The 24,486-nt window shown below is 43.7% G+C and overlaps 1 protein-coding gene across 1 annotated transcript in view; it reads left to right on the plus strand.

Annotated features, from left to right (window-relative positions):
- The window catches only part of DYNC2H1 (dynein cytoplasmic 2 heavy chain 1), a 1,078,189-nt gene that overhangs the window by 846,334 nt on the left and 207,369 nt on the right, over window positions 1-24,486 (plus strand). The window contains 2 exon segments of the mRNA XM_030202388.1: window positions 5,766-5,897; window positions 22,600-22,672. Of these exon segments, the coding sequence (XP_030058248.1) occupies window positions 5,766-5,897; window positions 22,600-22,672 (205 nt within the window).

The raw sequence follows: 24,486 nt of genomic DNA on the forward strand, positions 1-24,486 counted from the left end.
TAGAACATACAATACAACATTTGTTTGAACCTAAAGGAGGTATATGTTAATTCATGACACACTGATCTCACTTCCCCCACATATCTTACATAAACCAACCCACAATGCAATATACACATATATTCACACAGTTATTTCACTTCCCTTGGGGTATATTGTGCTCGTGCTTCATTAAAATCACATATCATTCATCCATTCCAATCTTGCCATCACAATAACTGCTCCCTTTAACTCTGGCCGAGTTTCAAAAGTCTTCATCAGAAAGGGAAAATTGCTAATCCTTTAAACCATTTTACAGGCATTATAAATCCCCCGGGTGGGGGATTACAAAAAATTCAGGAAGAACAAATCCAACAAACCAAGTTAAACCATAAACTCACTATAATAAACTTGGGTTCAAAATAATTTATCTTTTTTATATATGCACTTTAAAACACTTTATAATATTTATAGCATTTTAAAGTGCATATATAAAAAAAGATAAATTATTTTGAACCCAAGTTTATTATAGTGAGTTTATGGTTTAACTTGGTTTGTTGGATTTGTTCTTTCTGATTTTTTGTAAGGCATAAACAACAGTCTAGCCAACAGGTTGAGCAGGATCATGCAACCTCACGAGTGGTCGCTCAATTCCAAAGTGGTACACGAGATCTTCCAAGCATGGGGCACCCCCTTGGTGGATCTCTTTGCTACCCGAGCCAACCACAAAGTCCCTCAGTTCTGTTCCAGACTTCAGGCCCACGGCAGGCTAGCGTCGGATGCCTTTCTCCTGGATTGGGGGGAAGGCCTCCTATATGCTTATCCTCCCATACCTTTGGTGGGGAAGACTTTGCTGAAACTCAGGCAAGACCGAGGCACGATAATTCTGATCGCTCCTTTCTGGCCGCGTCAGATCTGGTTCCCTCTTCTTCTGGAGTTGTCCTCCGAAGAACCGTGGAGATTGGAGTGTTTTCCGACCCTCATTACTCAGAACGAGGGGGCGCTTCTGCATCCCAACCTCCAGTCTCTGGCTCTCACGGTCTGGGTATTGAGAGCGTAGATTTTGCCTCCTTGGGTCTCTCTGAGGGTGTCTCCCGGGTCTTGCTTGCTTCCAGGAAAGATTCCACTAAAAAGAGTTACTTCTTTCTATGGCAGAGGTTTGCCGTCTGGTGTGACAGCAAGGCCCTAGATCCTCACTCTTGTCCTACACAGACCCTGCTTGAATACCTTCTGCACGTGTCTGAGTCTGGTCTTAAGACAAACTCTGTAAGAGTTCATCTTAGTGCGATTAGTGCATACCATTAATGTGTGGAAGGTAAGCCAATCTCGGGACAGCCTTTAGTTGTTCGCTTCATGAGAGGTTTGCTTTTGTCAAAGCCCCCCATCAGACCTCCTACAGTGTCATGGGATCTCAATGTCATTCTCACCCAGCTGATGAAACCTCCTTTCGAGCCACTGAATTCATGCCATCTGAAGTACTTGACCTGGAAGGTCATTTTCTTGGTGGCAGTTACTTCAGCTCGCAATGTCAGTGAGCTTCAAGCCTTGGTAGCTCATGAACCTTATACCAAATTTCATCATAACAGAGTAGTCCTCCGTACTCACCCTAGTTTCTTGCCGAAGGTGGTGTCGGAGTTCCATCTGAACCAGTCAGTTGTCTTGCCAACATTCTTTCCCCGTCCTCATACCCGCCCTGCTGAACACCAGCTGCACACATTGGACTGCAAACGAGCATTGGCCTTCTTTCTGGAGTGGACACAGCCCCACAGACAGTCTGCCCAATTATTTGTTTCTTTTGATCCCAACAGAAGGGGAGTGGCTGTCGGGAAATGCACCATATCCTATTGGCAAGCAGATTGCATTTCCTTCGCTTATGCCCAGTCTGGGCTGACTCTTGAGGGTCATGTCACGGCTCATAGTGTTAGAGCCATGGCAGCGTCAGTGGCCCACTTGAAGTCAGCCACTATTGAAGAGATTTGCAAGGCTGCGACGTGTGTTCATCCGTCCACACATTCACATCTCAGCAGGATACCCGACGCGACAGTCGGTTCGGGCAGTCGGTGCTGCAGAATCTGTTCAGGGTTTAGAATCCAACTCCACCCCCCTAGGCTCACTTTTTTTCTGTTCCAGGCTGCACTCTCAGTTAGTTGAATAAGTTTAGGTCAATTTTTGTTATGCCCTCGCCGTTGCAAGGCCCAATTGACCCTGTTTGATGTTTTGAGTGAGCCTGGGGGCTAGGGATACCCCATTCGTGAGAACATTACTTCTACTACTACTACTATTTAGCATTTCTATAGCGCTACAAGGCGTACACAGCGCTGCACAAACATAGAAGAAAGACAGTCCCTGCTCAAAGAGCTTACAATCTAATAGACAAAAAATAAATAAAGTAAGCAAATCAATTTAATGTGAACGGGAAGGAAGAGAGGAGGGTAGGTGGAGGCGAGTGGTTACAAATGGTTACGAGTCAAAAGCAATGTTAAAGAGGTGGGCTTTCAGTCTAGATTTAAAGGTGGCCAAGGATGGGGCAAGACGTAGGGGCTCAGGAAGTTTATTCCAGGCGTAGGGTGCAGCGAGACAGAACGCGCGCAGTCTGGAGTTGGCAGTAGTGGAGAAGGGAACAGATAAGAAGGATTTATCCATGGAGCGGAGTGCACGGGAAGGGGTGTAGGGAAGGACGAGTGTGGAGAGATACTGGGGAGCAGCAGAGTGAGATTTTTAGGTTAGTAGAAGAAGTTTGAACAGGATGCGAAAACGGATAGGGAGCCAGTGAAGGGTCTTGAGGAGAGGGGTAGTATGAGTAAAGTGACCCTGGCGGAAGACGAGACGGGCAGCAGAGTTTTGAACCGACTGGAGGGGGGAGAGGTGACTAAGTGGGAGGCCAGCAAGAAGCAGATTGCAGTAGTCTAAATGAGAGGTGACAAGGGTGTGGATGAGGGTTTTGGTAGAGTGCTCGGAAAGAAAGGGGCGGATTTTACGGATGTTGTAAAGAAAGAAACAACAGGTCTTGGCAATCTGCTGGATATGAGCAGAGAAGGAGAGAGAAGAGTCAAAGATGACCCCAAGGTTTCGAGCTGAGGAGACAGGGAGAATGAGAGAGCCATCAACAGAAATAGACAACGGGGGGGAGCGGGGAACATGCAGCCTGCTTGTCCTCGGAGAAAGCGAAAGCTACATACCTGTAGAAAGTATTCTCCAAGGACAGCAGGCTGATTGTTCTCACCAACCCGCCCGCCTCCCCTTTGAAGTCGTGTCTTCCTTTGTCTATGTCTTTGCTATGTACTAGACTGACGAACACGAGCGCGTTCGGCGGGAAGACAGTCGCGCATGCACACGGTGCATGTGAACGCGAGGGCTAGCAAACGCTGTTACTAGTGAAGATCTCCAATTGGAGGGGCTGCCATGGACTTCACCCATTCGTGAGAACAATCAGCCTGCTGTCCTCGGAGAATACCTTCTACAGGTATGTAGCTTTCGCTATCTGCTGCCTTTGAGACAGACGATCACAGCTTACTCCTCGATACGCTATCCTCGCTTGGTTTTCAAGGCTCTTTTCTTTCTTGGTTTTCTTCTTATCTCTCCAAACGTACTTTTAGCGTATACTCTGGTGGATCCTCCTCCTCTTCTATCCCGCTGTCAGTTGGTGTACCTCAGGGATCTGTCCTGGGACCTCTACTCTTCTCCATATATACTTCGCTTGGTACTCTGATCTCATCCCATGGTTTTCAGTATCATCTTTACGTCGATGACTTCCAGATCTACCTCTCTACACCAGAAATCCCAGCAGGCATCCAGGCCAAAGTTTCAGCATGCCTGTCTGACATTGCTGCCTGGATGTTTCACTGCCATCTGAAGCTATACATGACCAAGACTGAACTTCTTATCTTTCCACCTAAACCGACCTCTCCTCTCCCCCCTTTCTCTATTTCTGTGGATAATACACTCATCCTTCCCGTCTCATCAGCACGTAACCTTGGGGTCATCTTCGACTCCTCCCTCTCCTTCGCTTCACATATTCAACAGACTGCTAAAACCTGTCGTTTCTTCCTCTATAACATCACCAAAATTCGCCCTTTCCTTTCTGAGTGTGCAACAGAACCCTCATCCACACTCTTATCACCTCCCGCTTAGACTACTGCAACTTGCTTCTCACAGGTCTCCCACTGAGCCATCTCTCTCCTCTTCAATCTGTTCACAATTCTGCTGCACGACTAATATTCCGCCAGTGTCGTTACGCTTATATTAGCCCTCTCCTCAAGTCACTTTATTGGCTCCCTATCCGTTTCCGCATTCAGTTCAAATTCCTCTTACTGACTTACAAATGCATTCACTCTGCAGCTCCTCAGGGAGAGGTACTCTTCATCTCTCCCTACACTCCTTCCGGGGGACTCCGCTCACTGGGCAAATCTCTCTTATCTGCACCCTTCTCCTCCACCGCTAAATCCAGAATCCGTTCCTTCTATCTTGCTGCACCATATGCCTGGAATAAACTTCCTGAGCCGGTATGCCAAGCCTCATCTCTGACCGTCTTCAAATCTAAGCTAAAAACCTACCTCTTCAATGCTGGTTTTAATACCTAAACCTAACCCTTCAACTGTCCCCTATCCCTGATATGTCCTGACTGTCCTAACCCGTATCCCTTACTTGTCCTGTCTGTCTGTCATAATTAGATTGTAACCTCTATCGAGCAGGGACTGTCTCTCCATGTTCAAGTGTGAAGCGCTGCGTACGTCCGGTAGCGCTATAGAAATAAGTAGTAGTAGGAAGGGAGGGGACGACCGTGGAACTTTGGGGGAGGGAGGGAGGGGACGACCCTGGAACTCGGGGGGAGGGGGGAACCCTGGAACTCGGAGGGAGGGAGGGAGGGGACGACCCTGGAACTCAGAGGGAGGGGATGACCCTGGAAATCGGAGAGAGGGGAGATGACCCTGGAACTCGGAGGGAGGGAGGGGACGACCCTGGAGCTCGGAGGGAGGGGACGACCCTGGAACTGGGAGGGTGGGATGACCCTGGAACTCAGAGTGAGGGAGGGAGGAGGGGACGACCCTGGAACTGGGAGGGGGGGGGGACGACCCTGGAACTTGGAGGGTGGGAGGAGGGGCCCATGGCACACACTCTCATTCTCACACACACACTCTCTTTCTCACAGACACACTCACACCCAGTCTCACTCTCTCTGTCACACACACACACTCACATATTCACTCTCTCTCACACAGTCTCTCTCACACAGTCACTCTCACACACACTCAAACATACACACTCTGATGAAAACCTTGCTAGCACCCGTTTCATTTGTGTCAGAAATGGGCCTTTTTTACTAGTAGAATATATGCCATTCAGGTGCCCTGCTATAGAATGTTTTAATTTAGGGGTTCAGAGACCCCTAGGTTCTGTCTGGTACTGGAGCTCAGCTGTCCAGTGGCAGAGAGAACCCCCAGTAGGATAGGAGCAATTGGACATCTCTCATGATCCTGAAGACTTCAGCTTGCCATGAGGCAGTGGGATTGGGGAGAGAGGTCAAGGATGGCTGTTGTGGAAAACTTAACCTCTGCCCCACTTGACATTAAAACAACTTATTTTGGGGCATATGATTGGGCAGGATAGGAATAGTGCTGTTGTACCCTATCATTTTGTAATGGGTTTACTAACAATAATACATATTAATTTGCAAAATTAGAAGGCTAAAGAATGAGATATCAAAGGAAACAAGAAAGTCTGAAATAAGTAAAATAATGAGTACTGATGTTTTAAACAAATTGGTTTTGTGTTCTCTTATTCTATAGGCTTCTCTACCAGTTCTATATCAAATGCTTATCCTTGAAGATGCAAACATGTGGATCGGCTTTTCTCGAAGTTCAATATGTGAACAAGATTTCCCACCTGTTATTGCCAAGAAAATATCCCTTTTTCAGCAGGTAAAAGGCATTAAGTCTCTATAGAGAAACATTTTTAATTTTTACTCATATTACAAGGATTAAATGAAGAGTAATTTATCAACAGATGCTTTCACTGATGTGCTACATGTGTTCATTTGTTATTTGAAATTTCTTCCTTCATCTCGGTATCTGTGTGAAGAGACTGTTTTGCTGTTGCTTGTGAAATGGAAGCATGCAATGAGCACTTGTCAGTGTGATTTAAACAAAGTGCTGTGATAGAATTCCTGACTGTTAAGCAGATTCACTGTCATATGTAGTTTATTTATGTGATGACTGTATTGATATGAGTACTCTGCATTGCTGGGCCAAAAAATGTAAAGACTGTGGACCAGGATGATCTTATTTTGTGTGATCAAAAAGGAAGTGACTGACCCACAACAGCAGCAGACGAGTCCCATAGGAGAAAGGTTGATGAGCACGTAAGAGACAATCAAAGGATCACTCACAGCATTACATTGCAACCCTGAAAACTTTGAAACTACCTGTATGTAAACTGCTTTGATTGGAAACGCAAGAATAAAACTTTTTGCAACTTGACAATGCTAGGCCTCACACAGCACAAAACACCACAGAAGCAGTTGCGAAGATAGGTCTCATAGTCTTACATAGCTAATCTTATTCAGAGCTGAAAGCATGGATATAAATATTCCAAAACAACGATCACTTCTATACATAACACAGGCAAGAACAAAAAAACCCCAGTCCTCATCAAAGTATTCACAACCAAAGTGGAGAAAAAAGATCTCAGTTTACTATAAGCCACCCCAATTTTTCCGAGGTTACAGTTCAACCATCATAGATTTAAAAAAGAAAAAGAACTCCACTGGTTTCAAACTGGAACTGAAAAATCTTTAAGGTACTGGCAGTTAAATTGTAACCCATATGGAGTGGAACAGGTGGATGTGAAGCGTCTGTTCACGCTTTCCAAAAATACTAGGACTAGGGGGGGCATGCGATGAAACTACAGTGTAGTAAATTTAAAATAAATCGGAGAAAATGTTTCTTCACCCAACGCATAATTAAACTCTGGAATTCATTGCCGGAGAATGTGGTGAAGGCGGTTAGCTTAGCAGAATTTAAAAAGGGGTTAGACTGTTTCCTAAATGACAAGTCCATAAACCACTACTAAATGGACTTGGGAAAAATCCACAATTCCAGGAATAACATGTTTAGAATGTTTGTACGTTTGGGAAGCTCGCCAGGTGCCCTTGGCCTGGATTGGCCGCTGTCGTGGACAGGATGCTGGGTATTACTTAAGTACTCACTTATGTACTTATGCATAAAATTAGAACAGTCTTACCCCATCCACCATACATCCCAGACTTAGCACCATGTGATTTCCAAAATTGAAGGAATACCTTCAGATACGTCTGACTCGAATGGAGAGGTGGAAAGGAGTGTGAGCAACATATTGAAGAGACAAGATGGGCAGTTCTTTTGCAACAGCTTTGAAAAACACATCCATCGTTGGCAGAAATGTTTGGCATATATATGGTAGCGACTATGAAAAAAGTAAATACATGTAATAAAAGACCAAAGGGCCCTTTTATAATCCACTAACACGTGCTTACCACAGGTTAAAATGCACTACTGAGGGCGCACTCAGGTGTCCCGCAATAGTTTTGAAATTGACGTAGCTTAGCACTGGGGCGTGTTTGGGGGTGAATAATGAGCATGGCTATGCTAATTGGTTAGCGCATGGGAAATTAGCACATAGAGGCATATTTTCAAAGCACTTAGCCTTCCAAAGTTCCATAGAAACCTACTTAAAATGGTAATTTAATTTTGAAAAAGAAAAGAACATCCAGCTAGGAGGAAACTGGTTAAAAACGTACACCTCCACCGCCATAACTTTGTTTAAATGAAGATACTGTAATGGTGGCCATTATTGGAATATAGAAAAATCTGCCTTTTACTGGCAGTGACCTCAGTGTGTGAGAAAGACCCGTGTTGGGGCTACCGCAGACCACTTTTTATTGCTGCTTGATAAAAGGACCCGCAAGTTTCAAGAATCATTTTCATTTTTTATTCATTACAATATCTTCATTTAAACAAAGTTATGGCGGTGGAGGTGTACGTTTTTAACCAGTTTCCTCCTAGCTGGATGTTCTTTTCTTTTTCAAAATTAAATTACCATTTTAAGTAGGTAAATAATAGTTTATCTCTCAACTGCACACACTCAAAACAGAGAAAAGTAGTTTCCTATTCAGAAAATTATTGATCATCAGAGCATCCTACAGTGGGGGAAATAAGTATTTGATCCCTTGCTGATTTTGTAAGTTTGCCCACTGACAAAGACATGAGCAGCCCATAATTGAAGGGTAGGTTATTGGTAACAGTGAGAGATAGCACATCACAAATTAAATCCGGAAAATCACATTGTGGAAAGTATATGAATTTATTTGCATTCTGCAGAGGGAAATAAGTATTTAATCCCTCTGGCAAACAAGACCTAATACTTGGTGGCAAAACCCTTGTTGGCAAGCACAGCGGTCAGACGTCTTCTGTAGTTGATGATGAGGTTTGCACACATGTCAGGAGGAATTTTGGTCCACTCCTCTTTGCAGATCATCTCTAAATCATTAAGAGTTCTGGGCTGTCACTTGGCAACTCGCAGCTTCAGCTCCCTCCATAAGTTTTCAATGGGATTAAGGTCTGGTGACTGGCTAGGCCACTCCATGACCCTAATGTGCTTCTTCCTGAGCCACTCCTTTGTTGCCTTGGCTGTATGTTTTGGGTCATTGTCGTGCTGGAAGACCCAGCCACGACCCATTTTAAGGCCCTGGCGGAGGGAAGGAGGTTGTCACTCAGAATTGTACGGTACATGGCCCCATCCATTCTCCCATTGATGCGGTGAAGTAGTCCTGTGCCCTTAGCAGAGAAACACCCCCAAAACATAACATTTCCACCTCCATGCTTGATAGTGGGGACGGTGTTCTTTGGGTCATAGGCAGCATTTCTCTTCTCCAAACACGGCGAGTTGAGTTCATGCCAAAGAGCTCAATTTTTGTCTCATCTGACCACAGCACCTTCTCCCAATCACTCTCGGCATCATCCAGGTGTTCACTGGCAAACTTCAGACGGGCCGTCACATGTGCCTTCCGGAGCAGGGGGACCTTGCGGGCACTGCAGGATTGCAATCCGTTATGTCGTAATGTGTTACCAATGGTTTTCGTGGTGACAGTGGTCCCAGCTGCCTTGAGATCATTGACAAGTTCCCCCCTTGTAGTTGTAGGCTGATTTCTAACCTTCCTCATGATCAAGGATACCCCACGAGGTGAGATTTTGCGTGGAGCCCCAGATCTTTGTCGATTGACAGTCATTTTGTACTTCTTCCATTTTCTTACTATGGCACCAACAGTTGTCTCCTTCTCGCCCAGCGTCCTTACTGATGGTTTTGTAGCCCATTCCAGCCTTGTGCAGGTGTATGATCTTGTCCCTGACATCCTTAGACAGCTCCTTGCTCTTGGCCATTTTGTAGAGGTTAGAGTCTGACTGATTCACTGAGTCTGTGGACAGGTGTCTTTCATACAGGTGACCATTGCCGACAGCTGTCTGTCATGCAGGTAACGAGTTGATTTGGAGCATCTACCTGGTCTGTAGGGGCCAGATCTCTTACTGGTTGGTGGGGGATCAAATACTTATTTCCCTCTGCAGAATGCAAATAAATTCATATACTTTCCACAATGTGATTTTCCGGATTTAATTTGTGATGTGCTATCTCTCACTGTTACCAATAACCTACCCTTCAATTATGGGCTGCTCATGTCTTTGTCAGTGGGCAAACTTACAAAATCAGCAAGGGATCAAATACTTATTTCCCCCACTGTATATAATAAAAAGCACCTCCAACATTCTGAAGCTGACTCTGTGGCACTGTGGCAGTGTAGTCTGTAGTTCAGCGTTTCATTGGCTCTCACTGTCCCCGCCCTCACGTCGAGGAAACGGAACGCTGCATAGTTGCCAAGCAAACAAACGCGATGTCACAGGAACGAAGAACCAATCAGACAGAACGGAACTTGGAGGAGGGAAGTGGAGTGGATTGAATCTCTAACAAACAATCATATACAGGGAGGTACGAACATCAGTGGAGGCAAGTGCACAGAACAGAAGGGAAGACAAACATTTAATCACTTTCCAGCTTATTTTCGAAAGAGAAAGACGCCCATATTTCAACCCAAATCGGGAGATGGGCGTCTTTCTCCCGTGTGCGACCAAATCGGTATAATCGAAAGCCGATTTTGGTCGTCTTCAACTGCACTCCGTCGCAGGAATGAACAAAGTTGACGGGGGCGTGTCAGAGGCGTGGTGAAGGTGGGACTGGGGCGTGGTTATCGGCCGAGCAGAGATGGGCGTCTTTAGCTGATAATCGAAACAAGAAGGGCGTATTGGACGAGAATTTGGTCCGCTTTATTTGGACCCTTTTTTTTCAGGTCCAAGTCCCAAAAACGTGCCCCAACTGACCAGATGACCACTGGAGGAAATCGGGGATCGCCTCCCCTGACTCCCCCAGTGGTCACTAACCCCCTCCCACCAAACAAAACCCACTTTACAAACTTTTTTTCCCAGCCTGTATGCCAGCCTCAAATGCCGTACCCACCTCCATGAGAGCAGAATGTGTTCTATCCTCTGACAGCCTTTCCCAGGTTCTGATGTGTTTCTCGGGTGAGTGTGACACCTTTTCTGTTATGTGCACTGCAGAGTCACATCAGCAATGCATTGTGGTGGGTGTAGGGTATTGGGCTCCGTGATTCCAGTAGCTTGCGTTAAATGCTCACAATGTTGGTAGTTGGTAGGCTATACTCCCATGGTGCTTTTCCCCCTGCTTACTGGGTCAGAATGTGCCCTGTTTTGTTTCCGGTAGTCCATGAGGTAGTGGCCATTTTTGTAACACAGTTTTAGATCCCTTTGATGTGTTAGCCACGTTACAGAACTTAGTTCTTCCCTTGAATGTTGCTGAAAGAGGGCATTATACAGCATTCTGCCAGCTCTGACCTACTACTAATCTCAGTACCAAGAAGACTCTTTGCCAGTGGGGCACAACCTCTGATCTGCAGTTAACTGTGAGTAAGCGTGCTTATTCAAATAAAGGACTTTTTCAAAGAGATTAGTCTTCAGGTGTCAACTGGTGTGCCAAGGTTATACAGCAGCAACAAGTCCTAGAGGCCTGTGTGTATGCAGGTCCCTGGAGCACTTTTAGTGGGTACCACAGTGCACTTCAGGCAGGCGGACCCAGGCCCACCCCCCTACCCGTAACACTTGTGCTGGTAAATGGGAGGCCTCCAAAACCCACTGTAACCCACTGGCTTTCCCTTCTATCCCTTCTATCCTTGTCTGTCTTTGTCACTGCAAGTATATCTTTCCTAAAAGATTTTTTTTTTTAAACCTGTTTTAATCTGTTCTGCAAATATTGTGATCTAACTGTTGTGATCTCATTGTTGTGTTTCTAACTGGTTTATTGATATCTGATTGTTGTGTTTCTAACTGGTTTATTGATATCTGTAAATTTCAAACTAGATTTCAGATTTCAAAACTGCCAGGAAGTATTAGAAATCTCTTTCTTTTACTAAGTGTGCTGAGCTGTTCCCCTTCCCCAACCACCTGGTTTTCAGCAGACATTTTAAACACTTAGGTGTGGTGATTTCTGTTTTCTGTGGAGCTCCTGAGCAGCCTGCAGCTCTTTGCTTGTCTGCTGCCTGAAGGATACTCAAACAGATAAGAATTGTGCTGGCTTTCCCTACCCTACAGCTGTGGTTTCTGCACATTTCTGGTGCATTTCTTAACCTTGTCTTCCCCTTGACTTAACCTTGTCTTCCCCTTGTCCCAAACACAGCTGTGTAGAATAGTGGCTTAACACAGTCCTAGAGATAGGTTTTACAGCAAACACATTCCACAGGTAAAGTTTAAGCCCACCCACCCCAAGACTGACACTTCCTAAATAGCTTTTCTGAATAACTACTTATCACAAATTAACTCCACCCTAATTACAACTGTCTCAGATTGCTGAGGAGCAAAATTAATCTTGCACACGGTTAAACCCCATCATAGCATACCTGTTCATACCCATTCCAACAAATCAGGATGACTTTTATTCTCTGTAATAATTGTGGTGCTTTAGTTTCAAGGCAAATCATCTGGAGCCTTAAGGCTTGTCCTATCTGTCATCAGCTCACTAGTTTCAAACAGGAGCTCAGTAAAGTACAGCAGGAATTAGATGCACTTAAAGCAACTTCTAAGACTGCACAATATCATAATGCACAGAATCCAGCCAAATTCACACCACTACCTCAAAGGATAAAACCACCTAAGAATAGATGGTTCACTGTAGGCTCAGGCAGATTTCGTTATGTGACACAGAGGCATCCACCCTCACAAGTGTTGCCCCTACAGAATTCTTGCTCCATTACAGCACTGTGATGTTCCTCAAAATAGAACTGACATGGAAGAACAAGCAATGGGAGGTGAAACAAAAAGATATGAAGGTACCAAAGATAAAAAACAACCCCAAATCACAAATGTTGAAACACATACCAGAAAATGTAGATGGAAAGCAATGACCACAAATGCTCGCAGTCTAAGCAATAAAGTTCATGACCTTCAAACCCTGATGTTAGAGGCAGACTTAGACATTGTTGCAATCACGGAGATGTGGCTAAATGGTTCCAATGAATGGGATGCAAACATACCGGGCTATAATCTATTTAGGAAGGATAGAGAGGGTCGAAAAGGTGGAGGAGTAGCTCTGTATGTGAGAAATGATATCGAGGCAACTGAAATGTCAGGGACCTGGGGAAAGGAAGAAGCGATATGGATCACCTTAAAAAGAGATGATAAAACCTCTATACACGTGGGTGTTGTCTACAGACCTCCGACACAATTGGAGGATCTAGATAAAGATCTGGTCGCAGATATCCATAAGTTGGGAAAGAAGAGAGAGGTGCTGTTGCTGGGAGATTTCAATCTGCCGGATGTAGATTGGAAAGTTCCGTCTGCGAAATCGGAAAGAAGTAGAGAGATCGTGGATGCTTTTCAAAGTGCTCTGCTCAGACAAATGATGACGGAACCCACGAGGGAGGGAGCGACGCTGGATCTGGTGCTCACAAATGGGGATAGTGTGTCAAATGTCCGAGTGGGTGCCCACCTGGGTGGCAGTGACCATCAAACGGTTTGGTTTGATATGACTGCTGAAGTGGAAAGTGGCCACTCAAAAATCAAAGTCCTGGATTTCAAGCGTGCTGACTTTAGTAAAATGGGGGAATACCTGAGGAAGGAGCTCATGGGATGGGAGGATGAACGAGAAGTGGAAGGACAGTGGTCCAAGCTGAAAGAAGCTATAAATAGGGCCACGAACCTTTATGTAAAGAGAGTAAATAAAAGCAAGAGAAAAAGGAAACCGATATGGTTCTCCAAACAAGTGGCTGAGAAAATAAAGGCTAAAGAGTTGGCATTCCTGAAATACAGAAAGACTCAAGAAGAGGAACAAGGGGAGGAATACCGGATGAAACTGAAAGAAGCCAAGAGAGAGATACGTCTGGCGAAAGCGCTAGCGGAAGAACAAATGGCTAGAAATGTAAGGAGGGGTGACAAAACTTTCTTCAGGCATATTAGTGAAAGAAGGAAGACTAAAAAGGGAATTGTGAGACTGAAAGATGCTGAGAACCGCTATGTAGATAATGATGAAGAAAAAGCCAATTTGCTAAATAGATGCTTTTGTTCTGTTTTCACAGAAGAAAATCCTGGAGCAGGACTGCAATGGACTGGCAAAAGAACATGTGAGAGTGGAGTGGATATAGCACCGTTCACAGAAGAGAGTGTGTATGAACAACTTAAAAATCTAAAGGTGGACAAAGCAGTGGGACCGGATGGGATCCACCCCAGGATATTGAGGGAACTCAGAGAGGTTCTGGCGGATCCTCTTAAAGATTTGTTTAATAAATCCTTGGAGACGGAAGAGGTTCCGTGGGATTGGAGAACAGCGGAGGTGGTCCCTCTTCACAAAAATGGTGATAGGGAAGAAGCTGGAAACTACAGGCCAGTAAGCCTCACTTCGATTATTGGAAAAATAATGGAAGCGATGCTGAAGGAAAGGATAGTGAATTTCCTGGAAGCAAATAAGTTGCAAGATCCGAGAAGGGAAATCGTGCCAAACGAATCTCATTGAATTCTTTGACTGGGTGACCGGAGAATTAAATCAAGGCCGTGCTATGGACGTAATCCACTTAGATTTCAGCAAAGCTTTTGACACGGTTCCCCACAGGAGGCTCTTGAATAAACTAGACAGGCTGAAAATAGGACTTGAAGTGGTGAACTGGATTAGGAACTGGTTGACGGGCAGATGCCAGAGGGTGGTGGTAAATGGAGTTCGCTCGGAGGAGAGAAAGGTGAGTAGTGGAGTGCCTCAGGGATCGGTGCTGGGGCCGATTCTATTCAATGTATTTGTGAGTGATATTGCCGAAGGCTTACAAGGTAAAGTTTGCCTTTTTGCGGATGACACCAAGATTTGCAACAGAGTGGACACCCCGGAGGGAGTGGAAAGCATGAAAAAAGATCTGCGGAAGCTAGAAGAATGGTCTAACGTTTGGCAATTAAAATTCAATGCGAAGAAATGCAAAGTGATGCACTTAGGGAGTAGAAATACATGGGAGACGTATGTGTTAGGCGGGAAGAGTCTGATAGGTACGGACGGGGATAGGGATCTTGGGGTGATAGTATCTGAGGACCTGAAGGCGACGAAACAGTGTGACAAGGCGGTGGCTGTAGCTAGAAGATTGCTAGGCTGTATAGAGAGAGGTGTGACCAGCAGAAGAAAAGAGGTTTTAATACCCCTATATAAGACGTTGGTGAGGCCCCACCTGGAGTATTGTGTTCAGTTTTGGAGGCCATATCTTGTGAAGGATGTTAAAAAAATGGAAGCAGTGCAAAGAAAAGCTACGAGAATGGTATGGGATTTGTTTTACAAGACGTATGAGGAGAGACTTGTTGACCTGAACATGTATACCCTGGAGGAAAGGAGAAACAGGGGTAATATGATACAGACGTTCAAATATTTGAAAGGTATTAATCTGCAAACAAACCTTTTCCGGAGATGGGAAGGTGGTAGAACTAGAGGACATGAAGTGAGATTGAAGGGGGGCAGGCTCAAGAAAAATGTCAGGAAGTATTTTTTCACGGAGAGAGTGGTGGATGCTTGGAATGCCCTCCCGTGGGAGGTGGTGGAGATGAAAACGGTAACGGAATTCAAACATGCGTGGGATAAGCATAAAGGAATCCTCCTCAGAAGGAAGGGATCCCCAGAAGCTTAGCCGGTGGTGGGAGGCAGGGCTGGTGGTTGGGAGGTGGGGATAGTGCTGGGCAGACTTATACGGTCTGTGCCAGAGCCAGTGAACTGCTTCCCCCCCCCCCCCCCCCCCCACAGGGACGGCCAGATTTCAAAGGAGTGGTGTGGAGGAGTGGCCTGGTTCTTAGAGCACTGGTCTTGCAATCCAGAGGTGGCTGGTTCAAATCCCACTGCTGCTACTTGTGATCCAAAATCCAAATAAATAAAGGGGGTGTCAGAGGCATAATGCTTGGCTCCTCTGCACTGGCTTCCCCTCCTTAGGAAGGAAATCATGTGCAAATGAGCTAACAGTGAGCAGCTCATTTGCATGCGATTTCCTTCATGCATGCCTGTTCCTTTCCAAATCGCTAAGGGATCGGTAAGGGAAGGGCTTTTTCCGTACAGTTAGTGCATCAGTTAGTCCACTGCAGTGCCCTCTAGGGTGCCCAGTTGGTGTCCTGGCATGTCGGGGACCAGCTCCTCCCACTACCAAACGAGTTGGATTTGGTCGTTTTTGAGATGGGCGTCCTCTGTTTCCATTATGGCTAAAAACCAGGGACGACCATCTCTAAGGTTGACCATCTCAACATTTATGTCGACCTAAATGTTGAGATTTGGGCGTCCCTGACCGTATTATCAAAACGAAAGATGGCTGCCCATCTTGTTTCGATAATACGGGTTTCCCCGCCCCTTCTCAGGGACGTACTGCAAGGATGCCCTCAGGAAAACTTGGGCGTCGTTCGATTATGCCCCTATAGGAGACTAGAAATATTTGGCAGGCCAAACTGAGGCTTTTATTGCAGCCTCACAAATTATCCTTGAATAATGTAATATTAATGACCCCCATCAAAAATGAGGAATCCTAAAGTGGAAATATTCAAATCCATTGTCATCAATAAACTGCCTGTTTTTTTTTCCCCTCTCCAAACACTGGCAATAAACAGATGATAAGACACACACTTTTAACCACTCAAGCAAGTTGAGCCAACCCTGTGGGAGAAAAGTGATTCAGGCAGCTACTCTGATGAACAGTCTTCACTTTCCTTCCAGTCTGTATAACATCCTTGAAAGACTTCACATCCAGGGTTCCAAAATACCTGTCGCATCAGTGGGCAAAAGCTACAGGCAGGTGTCAAGTAGGAAGAATGAAAATTGTTAAAAGTCAAGAAAAGGCCTCTTGGACACTAGAGTCACTCTGGGACGTTTCATTTGACATGCATTCTTCCCTGCAACTTTTAATATTAGAAAATACTAAAGATATAAAAGTTATTTCTGAAGCTGTCTTGACCCAGGCTCAGGCTTCTGCCCGGCAGTCCTCTTAAGTTGGAATTCTTAGAATCGAAAGTTCAGGCCTTGGAGAGCTTGGGTACAGTCTTAGTTAAAGATAAGAATTTCTTGCATCCTCATTTGGAATATCTGGAGAACCAGGTTAGGAGACATAACCTGAGACAGCTGAACTTCCCCATGTCTCCTTTGATTGCACTGCTTGATATGGTAAAGAAATATTTAATGGAGGTTCTGGGGATGGTTGATGATTCATTGCCCCCTATTACACAAGCTCAGTATATTCTTGGCTCTGGAAGACCATCAGAAGAACCCCCTCAGAGGCCAGAGGTGGACAGTTTGAATCTCACATCTTTTCTGGACTCCTCCTTGGAAGTGATAACCCAGAGAGCTACTATTATGGTGGTCTTTGCTCTGGAGCCAGATCACAATGCAGTTTTGAAACTGTCCTTTAGACATTTGGAAACAGTTTTTGGGTTCAAATTTTGCATATTTCCTGATCTTTCAAGAGAAATGCAGATGAGGTGTTAAGCTTTCTTGGCCTTTCGGACTAGAGTACCAGCTTTGGGTGCCAATTTTGTGCTCTGGTTTTCTTGCTTATGTTTTGTAATTCATGAGGGTAAACAATTTCGATTTTTGGGGGCCAAAACAGCTGGAAGATTTTCTTATAGCTAAGGAAGAAGTGAATGTTACTGTAATGCACGCTGTTTGGGGCAGGCTGCGAGAGGGTATTATGGGTGGGTTTACTTTTACCACTTTTTTAAATTTCAGATTCCTTGGATTTCATTTTTCTATACTTGTGGTTGGAAGATTTATATTTTGTTTCCTATTATTGATCTGTAAATTGTTTCCTGCTTGTCTCAGTGATTTTGAGATACGTAATTTTGAAAAATTAAAGAAGAAAAAGTCAAGAAAAGATAGAGGTATTATTTACTTTGAATGAAGAGCTTGCAAATATTCAGAATAATGGAGGAAAGCCTGCTTCTGTCAGTAAACCCCAGAGTATATCCATGTAATATACCAAATATGGAAGGACATTGAAAGAATGTCTACAGAGATGAAAGATTTGTGGCAAAAGGCTATCCAGTGAAATGTATTAATATCTGCTATAGAAGAGCGAAAAGCACAAGTAGAAGAGCATTACTTACACCTACTACCCGCAAACAGGATTACAGCATTTACTGACTCTCTCATTGACACATCTTTCAAGAGACATCAGTAAGATCATTAGGAAGCACTGGCACATTATGCAGCAACTGGATAATTTTAGCAATATGAGACTAATTTCTGGCTATGTTGGGCGTACTGTTGTTTTTTTTTTAATGCTTTATTTATAAATTTTCATTTTACATTTATGCAATAACATAAATATATGGAAATTAGGCAAATATTACTAAACTTTGTAAATACAAAGTAAACATAAGGAAATAATACTTTCAATTATTTGTCCACAATGAATGATCCAAGTACTAGGAAATATACATCAATAAACAAAAATGTTTCCTTAATCTAGGAGTAGAAGGTTTACAGGAATATACAATCGAGCAGTGCATGCAATCTCTATGCAATCTGATGTTAATCCAACTTATTCTTTACTAGTTATGAATTCCAGCAATTTCCCAGGAGTGAAAAATATATAATTAGTGGCATTTAAGGAAATAATACACCTGCAGGGAAATTTAAGGAGAAAAAGCCCCCCTAAACCAAGAATTCTTGGTTTTAAAGCCAAGAACTCTTTTCTCCGCTTTTGAGTGTCACGTGAAAAATCTGGAAACATCTGAATTTTTGAACCTAGGAAAGAAACATTCAAGTGACAAAAATACACTCTTAATATATTATTTCAATCTTGTTCTAAGGCAAACGTTACTAACATTGTAGTCCTTTCAGACATAACTTCCATGGAATTTTCAAGAAAATCTGTAAGATTTAAATCTGGTTGTGGAGGATCAGATTTTCCCTTAGTTCCAGTAATATATAAAACCCTTGTAATTGGTGGAAACGCTTCAGGTGATATACCCAGCACTTCTATGAAATACTTTTTTAGCATTTCCAGTGCTGGGATAATTGGAGACTTAGGGAAATTTAATAAACGTAAGCAGTTCCTCCTGGCCTGATTATCCAAATGTTCAATTTTACCTTTTTGGTAGTTACTATCTTTAATTAACACGACAATCGAGTCTTTTACTGATTTTACCTCTTGTTCTAAAGCTTCAATCTTAGAAGTCTGCTCTTCGATCTTCACAACGTTCTGAGCTTGAATCTGTTTTATTTCAGTCACCTCTCCTCGAAGGGAGCTTGAAATCTGTTGGAGAGTTGTATTTATGCCCTGGATTGCTGTCCAAAGTACTTCCATTGTTATTACAGCCGGTTTAACTTTACCACCATTCCCTCCGGAAAGACTGATCTGTGTTATTGTAGGTAAATCAGGGGACGACACCTGATTATCTGCAAACGCTGTTCCCACAGGAGTCGAGATGGCTGCAGGCCCTCCACAAGCAGCTGCCGATTTTCCCCTCACATCGGAGGTTTCAGTCAGCTGTAGCTCTGTTACCACCAGTCCTGTTCCTGGTCTCGGAGGTGCCGTAAAGGAGGGAGGAGAAAGAGACACTCCCTCTGCACTATGGTCCCGTTCTCCCGGTGGACCCCTCATGGTATTTTCCTGTCCTCCCGGCGTCTGTAGCCCGAGTTCATCTAGCGTCATTTGGCGCTTGGGGGGGACATTCACCCCACTTGTGGAGGTAAGTGTACAGGTTTTTCCCTTCCTCTTCCCCATTTCTGGGTGGAGGAATTACCCGTTTCACCAAGATTTCCGCAAAGAGAATCCGGAGCTAAAACAGACACACTTCTAGTCCAGACGCCATCTTGGATCACGAGTGTCCCCTGCTCTTTTGGGCGTACTGTTTTTAATTGTTTTGTTTACCAGTGAAGTCATCCTTACTATCATCACCATGTTTGCTCTGATGCTGTCATTCCTTTTGGAACTTGAGGACCACTTGCCAGTCTGTTACTGATTCATTCATTTGTACAGAGCAAATTGAGGAAGCATTCTGTGTTACTTCACTGATACCTTATGACTTCTGATGCAGGTGTGCCAAAACACAGCCTGTATCAGGTCTTCAATAAAGTATGCTTTACTATATTCCTTCTGAAGTACCACTGTGCTTCTTTTGTCTCTCAATAAACAGAATAGGCCATGATTTGTTTACCTATACCATGAAGATGGGATTTCATTTGTTCTTTTCCTCTAGAACCTCTAATAACTACAACTTTACTCAGACTCCGAGCATAGAAGCTCAGTGAGTCTAATAGCAACTTATTGACGAAGGCAGATATGGCTCCTACTCCTGGAGCTTTCCAGTGATAAATGTGATAAGCTGAAGATCTTTCCAGAATTGCAAATTAAAAACCATGGAAACCTGCTTCATCCTAATCTGTGAAATGTGACTCTGATGGCAATGATGTTGAGCATAGCATGACAGCATGTTGTGACTTGTCTCTTCAAATTCAGCAGATTTTAACAAGACAGACTTCAACTTGAAGAAACTTTCTGGTCAATATTCAAAGCAAATTAACTAGGCAGGAGAGCTTCCTGCTGGTTAAATCGCTTGTGCTTGCCTAACTGCTGATATTCAGTGGCACTTAACCAGACAGCACTGCCGAATATCCGCACTAACCGCCCCTGCAATATCCTGTTAGTGCTAGGGCAGTCCGAGACTGGTACTTAACAAGTTAGCACCAATTTTCTCCTTGCACAATGTTTCTACTTATATAAAGTTGTTTTGTTTTTTTTTTGTTTGTTTTAGGATTGTCCTGATTTGTGTATGTCTCTTTTCAAAATGGTCTCCATCTCACTAAAACATAGTAAATCCAGGAACCTTTATGGTCATGTTCTTTGATTCATTTAGTAGCCAGCTTTGTAGATAATGACCTAAGTTATGGTTTCTTTAATGCCCTAGATTGCAAGAGAGCCTTCACGTTTTATATAAAATGTACAGTGACCAATAGAAAATCTATACAACTTGTTATATCATAGGATCCAAATCATTTGGGATGGGCTTGTAACCAAAAGAATTGTATTCAGCAGGTTAGTGGACTGCAAACCAATTTACTGCCTGCAAGCTGAACTCTCATTACAAGACAAGATAAAGGAAAATCAAGTCAGAGCTATGTCAGGCTACCAGGACCCATTTGAGAAGAGACTTAATACAAGACAGCTATAGAGTTGCAGCAGGGTCCTCTCATCATAACTTTACATTGCGTTGCCTGTATAATTGTTAAAGATTAGATAGGGTAGTAGATTAGCAAGATTAAATAATAGTTTTGCATTAAAAAAACAAAAGCTATATGTTTATTTGCAGAGATCTCAAGTTTACAAACATTTGGAAGAATCCAATTATCCTGCTCGTTGACAGAGAAACAAAATTGCTCATCTGCAACAGATGTTCTCCGTAGACAGCAGATAAATCAGACACACAATCCTGCTCATTTCCCAGAGAGTTAATGTTCAGCTATAGACTAAGGGGCTCTTTTGCAAAGGCTCGGAATCGCCTATGCGTATACAGCATGCGCCAAATTGACACTACTACCCAGCTGGCATGTGAGCTGGGCAGTAATTCCGAATTTGGCACACGACGAATCCTGCGGTAGAAAATAATTTCTACTGAGGGCTGCGTACCTGGTGGTAAACAGCAGTTGGCGCGTGTTGTATGCTTACCACACGGGTAGCACGTGAGACCTTACTGCTAGGTCAATGGGTGGCAGTAAGGTCTCAGGCTGAAAATGGACATGCGCTGGTTTCAATTTTAGTGCATGTCCATTTTCCGGCCCCTTTAAAAAAGGCCCTTTTTCCTAGACATGGTAAAAAATGACCCTGTGCACGCCCAAAAGACGCGCTCGCACTATCACAGCTCACTTTTTACCACGGCTTAGTAAAAGGACCCCTAAATGAGGTGCTGCTGCTGCAGGAGCATGATGTACAGGAAAGATATATGTATATGCTGAAACGTTTTCTAGTTCTTTCTAAGCTGTAAGAGCTGCTTTTTCCTGGTGCCATTGGATGACCATCTAAGAGTAGCCTAATGGTTAGTACAGTGGGCTGAAAACATGGAACTGACTTTGGTTCCACTGTTGATCTTTGTGACCCTCCATGCCCCAGGTACAAAACCTTAGGAGCCCTATTACTAAAGCCGATATGCACCTACGTGCAACGAACGCAGGCCAAATTTGAGTTACCGCATGGCCCTTGCAGTCATTTCATTGTGCCACGTGTCCGCAAAATATTTTTATTTTCTGGCATGCGTAACGCCAGCACACAGGTCATTACTGCCCAGATTTTTTACACTCTAGGTCAATGGCTAGTGGTAAGGTCTCAGACCCAAAATGGAAGTGCAGGCAATTTTGATTTTGCAGCACGTCCATTTTGGCAAAAAAAAAAGAGGCCTTTTTTTTTACAGCGCACTAAAAAATGGATCGGCGCACGGCCCAAAATCCATGCCTACACTACCACAAGCCATTTTCAGCGTGCCTTTGTAAAAGGACACCTTAACTTGTGAGCCACCTAAGGACAGAGAAAGTACCGTATATAACGTAAACTGTTAAGGACAGAGAAGCACCTGTATATAACGTAAAACTGTTATGATGTGTACCACAGAAGGCAGTATATCAAATCCATGACCCTTTCTGTCACAAGTTATTAACTTTGCTGTACTGACATAAATTGGTGGTCTGAAAATTGTCTTCCATCAGTGCTTTTAGAAGTCTGTGTTCCATATTACATGTTGCTATCAAGGGTGTATTCAGGTCAGTGAAGCAAAAATATGCACCTGGGCTGCTTTTTCAGTATGTCACATGTACTTTTCCAGGTAAAATAAATATTAAAAAACATAAAATGTAGAAAACAATATTTTATAGCCTGCAAGAAGTTTCAAGAAAAATATACATGTAATTCTGCATTGAAATTAAGACCAAAATATGCACCATTTTCCTAATGCAGATAGTTTGAAAATTACCTCATGGTACAATTTTGGTTATTTCCAGTCTGCTTTTATATTTGCTTATTTTAATTCAGTACTTTATCTCTAGGTCCTTGTGATTCAAGCAATCAGACCAGACAGACTTCAAAGTGCAATGGCCCTCTTTGCCAGTAAAGCTCTTGGTAAGCTTGATATGTTTGTGTGTTTATTAGTCCAGCATCTTTTGCAATGTATTGTAGTTCATAATTATTTTTCTTTGTTATGATTTCTAGTTTTTATTTACTTTTTACATATATTGGGTGAAATAACTTTGCATTACATATTTATTCATATATTTAAATGTTTTTATACCATATTCCGGATACAAAGAAATTGCTCAAGCAACCTGCAGATGTAAGAATATTACAGTAAAAATATTCAAACTCATAAATTAAAAGTGCAAACAACCAATAATTCAAGTTACAAATAAGACAATAAGCTAAAGGTGCATAAATTCCTAAAATGCCCCCTAAATTACAAGCCATAGTTAAAATCACTTAAAATTCAATCAACCCATTGCAAAAACAAACCAATAGCTCCTCAATAATGAACTATAAACCTTTTACGCAATATAATATCCTATACACCTTAGAGGAGATCTTTTTCAATTCAAGCTACCTAAGAATAGAGCAAGAAGAATGTACAGAATGAAACAAATGAAAAAAGTGTGATGATTGTGGTCGTGACCCCTCTCAGACTCACCTTATTTCTGGCGGTCAGCTTCTGAGCTGGCTTCTGTCTGTTCTTCCTGAGTTAGCTCTGTCTCTGTGTGCTGGCTGCTTCAGCATGCGTTCTAAGTACTCCACTATACTGCACCTGTGTGTGTTAAGCCTCTCTGTGCTTCGGTATGCTTCTGCCTGTGTTCCTGGAGTTGTTAACTCATCAGTGAGGGCCTTGATAAGGAACTGGTGTTCTTCCTATTCAGTGGCCTTTGCATCGTCAAAGGTCTGCAGGTCAGTTTTGTTTGCAGTTTGCATTTCTGCCTAGCCTTGCCTTGTTTCTGGTGGTGTGCCTATGGCACTTCTGTTTGTTCATGTCTAAAGTTCTGTTGTGTGTTTGTGTAACTTGGGCTATCTTCTAGCCTTCTAGCTTCCTGCCTGGTTCTGGTGTTTGTCTTCCTTGAGTTCTACCTCCATTGTGCCCATTACCTTTTGCTGTGGTTCTTGTGTGTCTGAGCTTAGTCCTGTGTTTGTTTTCTGCTTTAGAGTCCTCATCTGCTCTTGTGCCCTCTACCTGTAGCTTTAGTTCCAGCCCTGCCTGTGTATCTTATATCCTGTTTCTGTCCAGCTTGTCGGTCTATCTTGAGTCTGGCTTCTGCCAAGCTTGGAGGTATTCCTTGGCCCTGTTTCTGTCTGACTGCGAATCCTTCACCCTGTTTTAGTCAAGCTGGTTTTGAATCCTGTTGTCCTCAGTCTGTCTGTAAGCCCATCCTGTAAGCCCTGCCGGCTGCCTGCACCCAGGGGCTCACCCCTGGGAACGGCAGCCAAGTGTAGGTGAAGCCTAGTTCCAGTCCAGTGTGTTCCGGCTTGCTTGTCTGCGTCTGCAGCCCTTGCCTTGCCGGTGTGGTAGCCCAGTGTTGGTTGGGGGGGGGGGGGGGGGTTGCCTGCTGCTGCCGCTCCTTGGCAGGGGTCCAAGGGCTCACGTTATCCCTGAATCCCCGACAAAAGCCAAATCTCTTCTGGCAGACTGTTCAGCACAAATGAAATAATGACTGCAAAAGCCTTTTCATGGACAAAATCTCTTCTCACATCTTTAACTTGTGGCACAGAATGTAGGAACCCCTGTGAAGAACAATGGGGGCCAGATTCCTGCAAGACTCTAAACGCATCTATCAACATTTTAAACGTGTCATGTACCATAATATGAAGCCATTAAAAGAGAATTATAGCTGAAGTAAACTTAGAGACCCTTTTACTACATGGCGTTAACTTTTGGGGTTAACGTTCCATAGCACAGG

The sequence above is a fragment of the Microcaecilia unicolor genome, chromosome 4 (assembly GCF_901765095.1).
Source record: "Microcaecilia unicolor chromosome 4, aMicUni1.1, whole genome shotgun sequence".
In the NCBI taxonomy this organism is placed as follows: domain Eukaryota; kingdom Metazoa; phylum Chordata; class Amphibia; order Gymnophiona; family Siphonopidae; genus Microcaecilia; species Microcaecilia unicolor.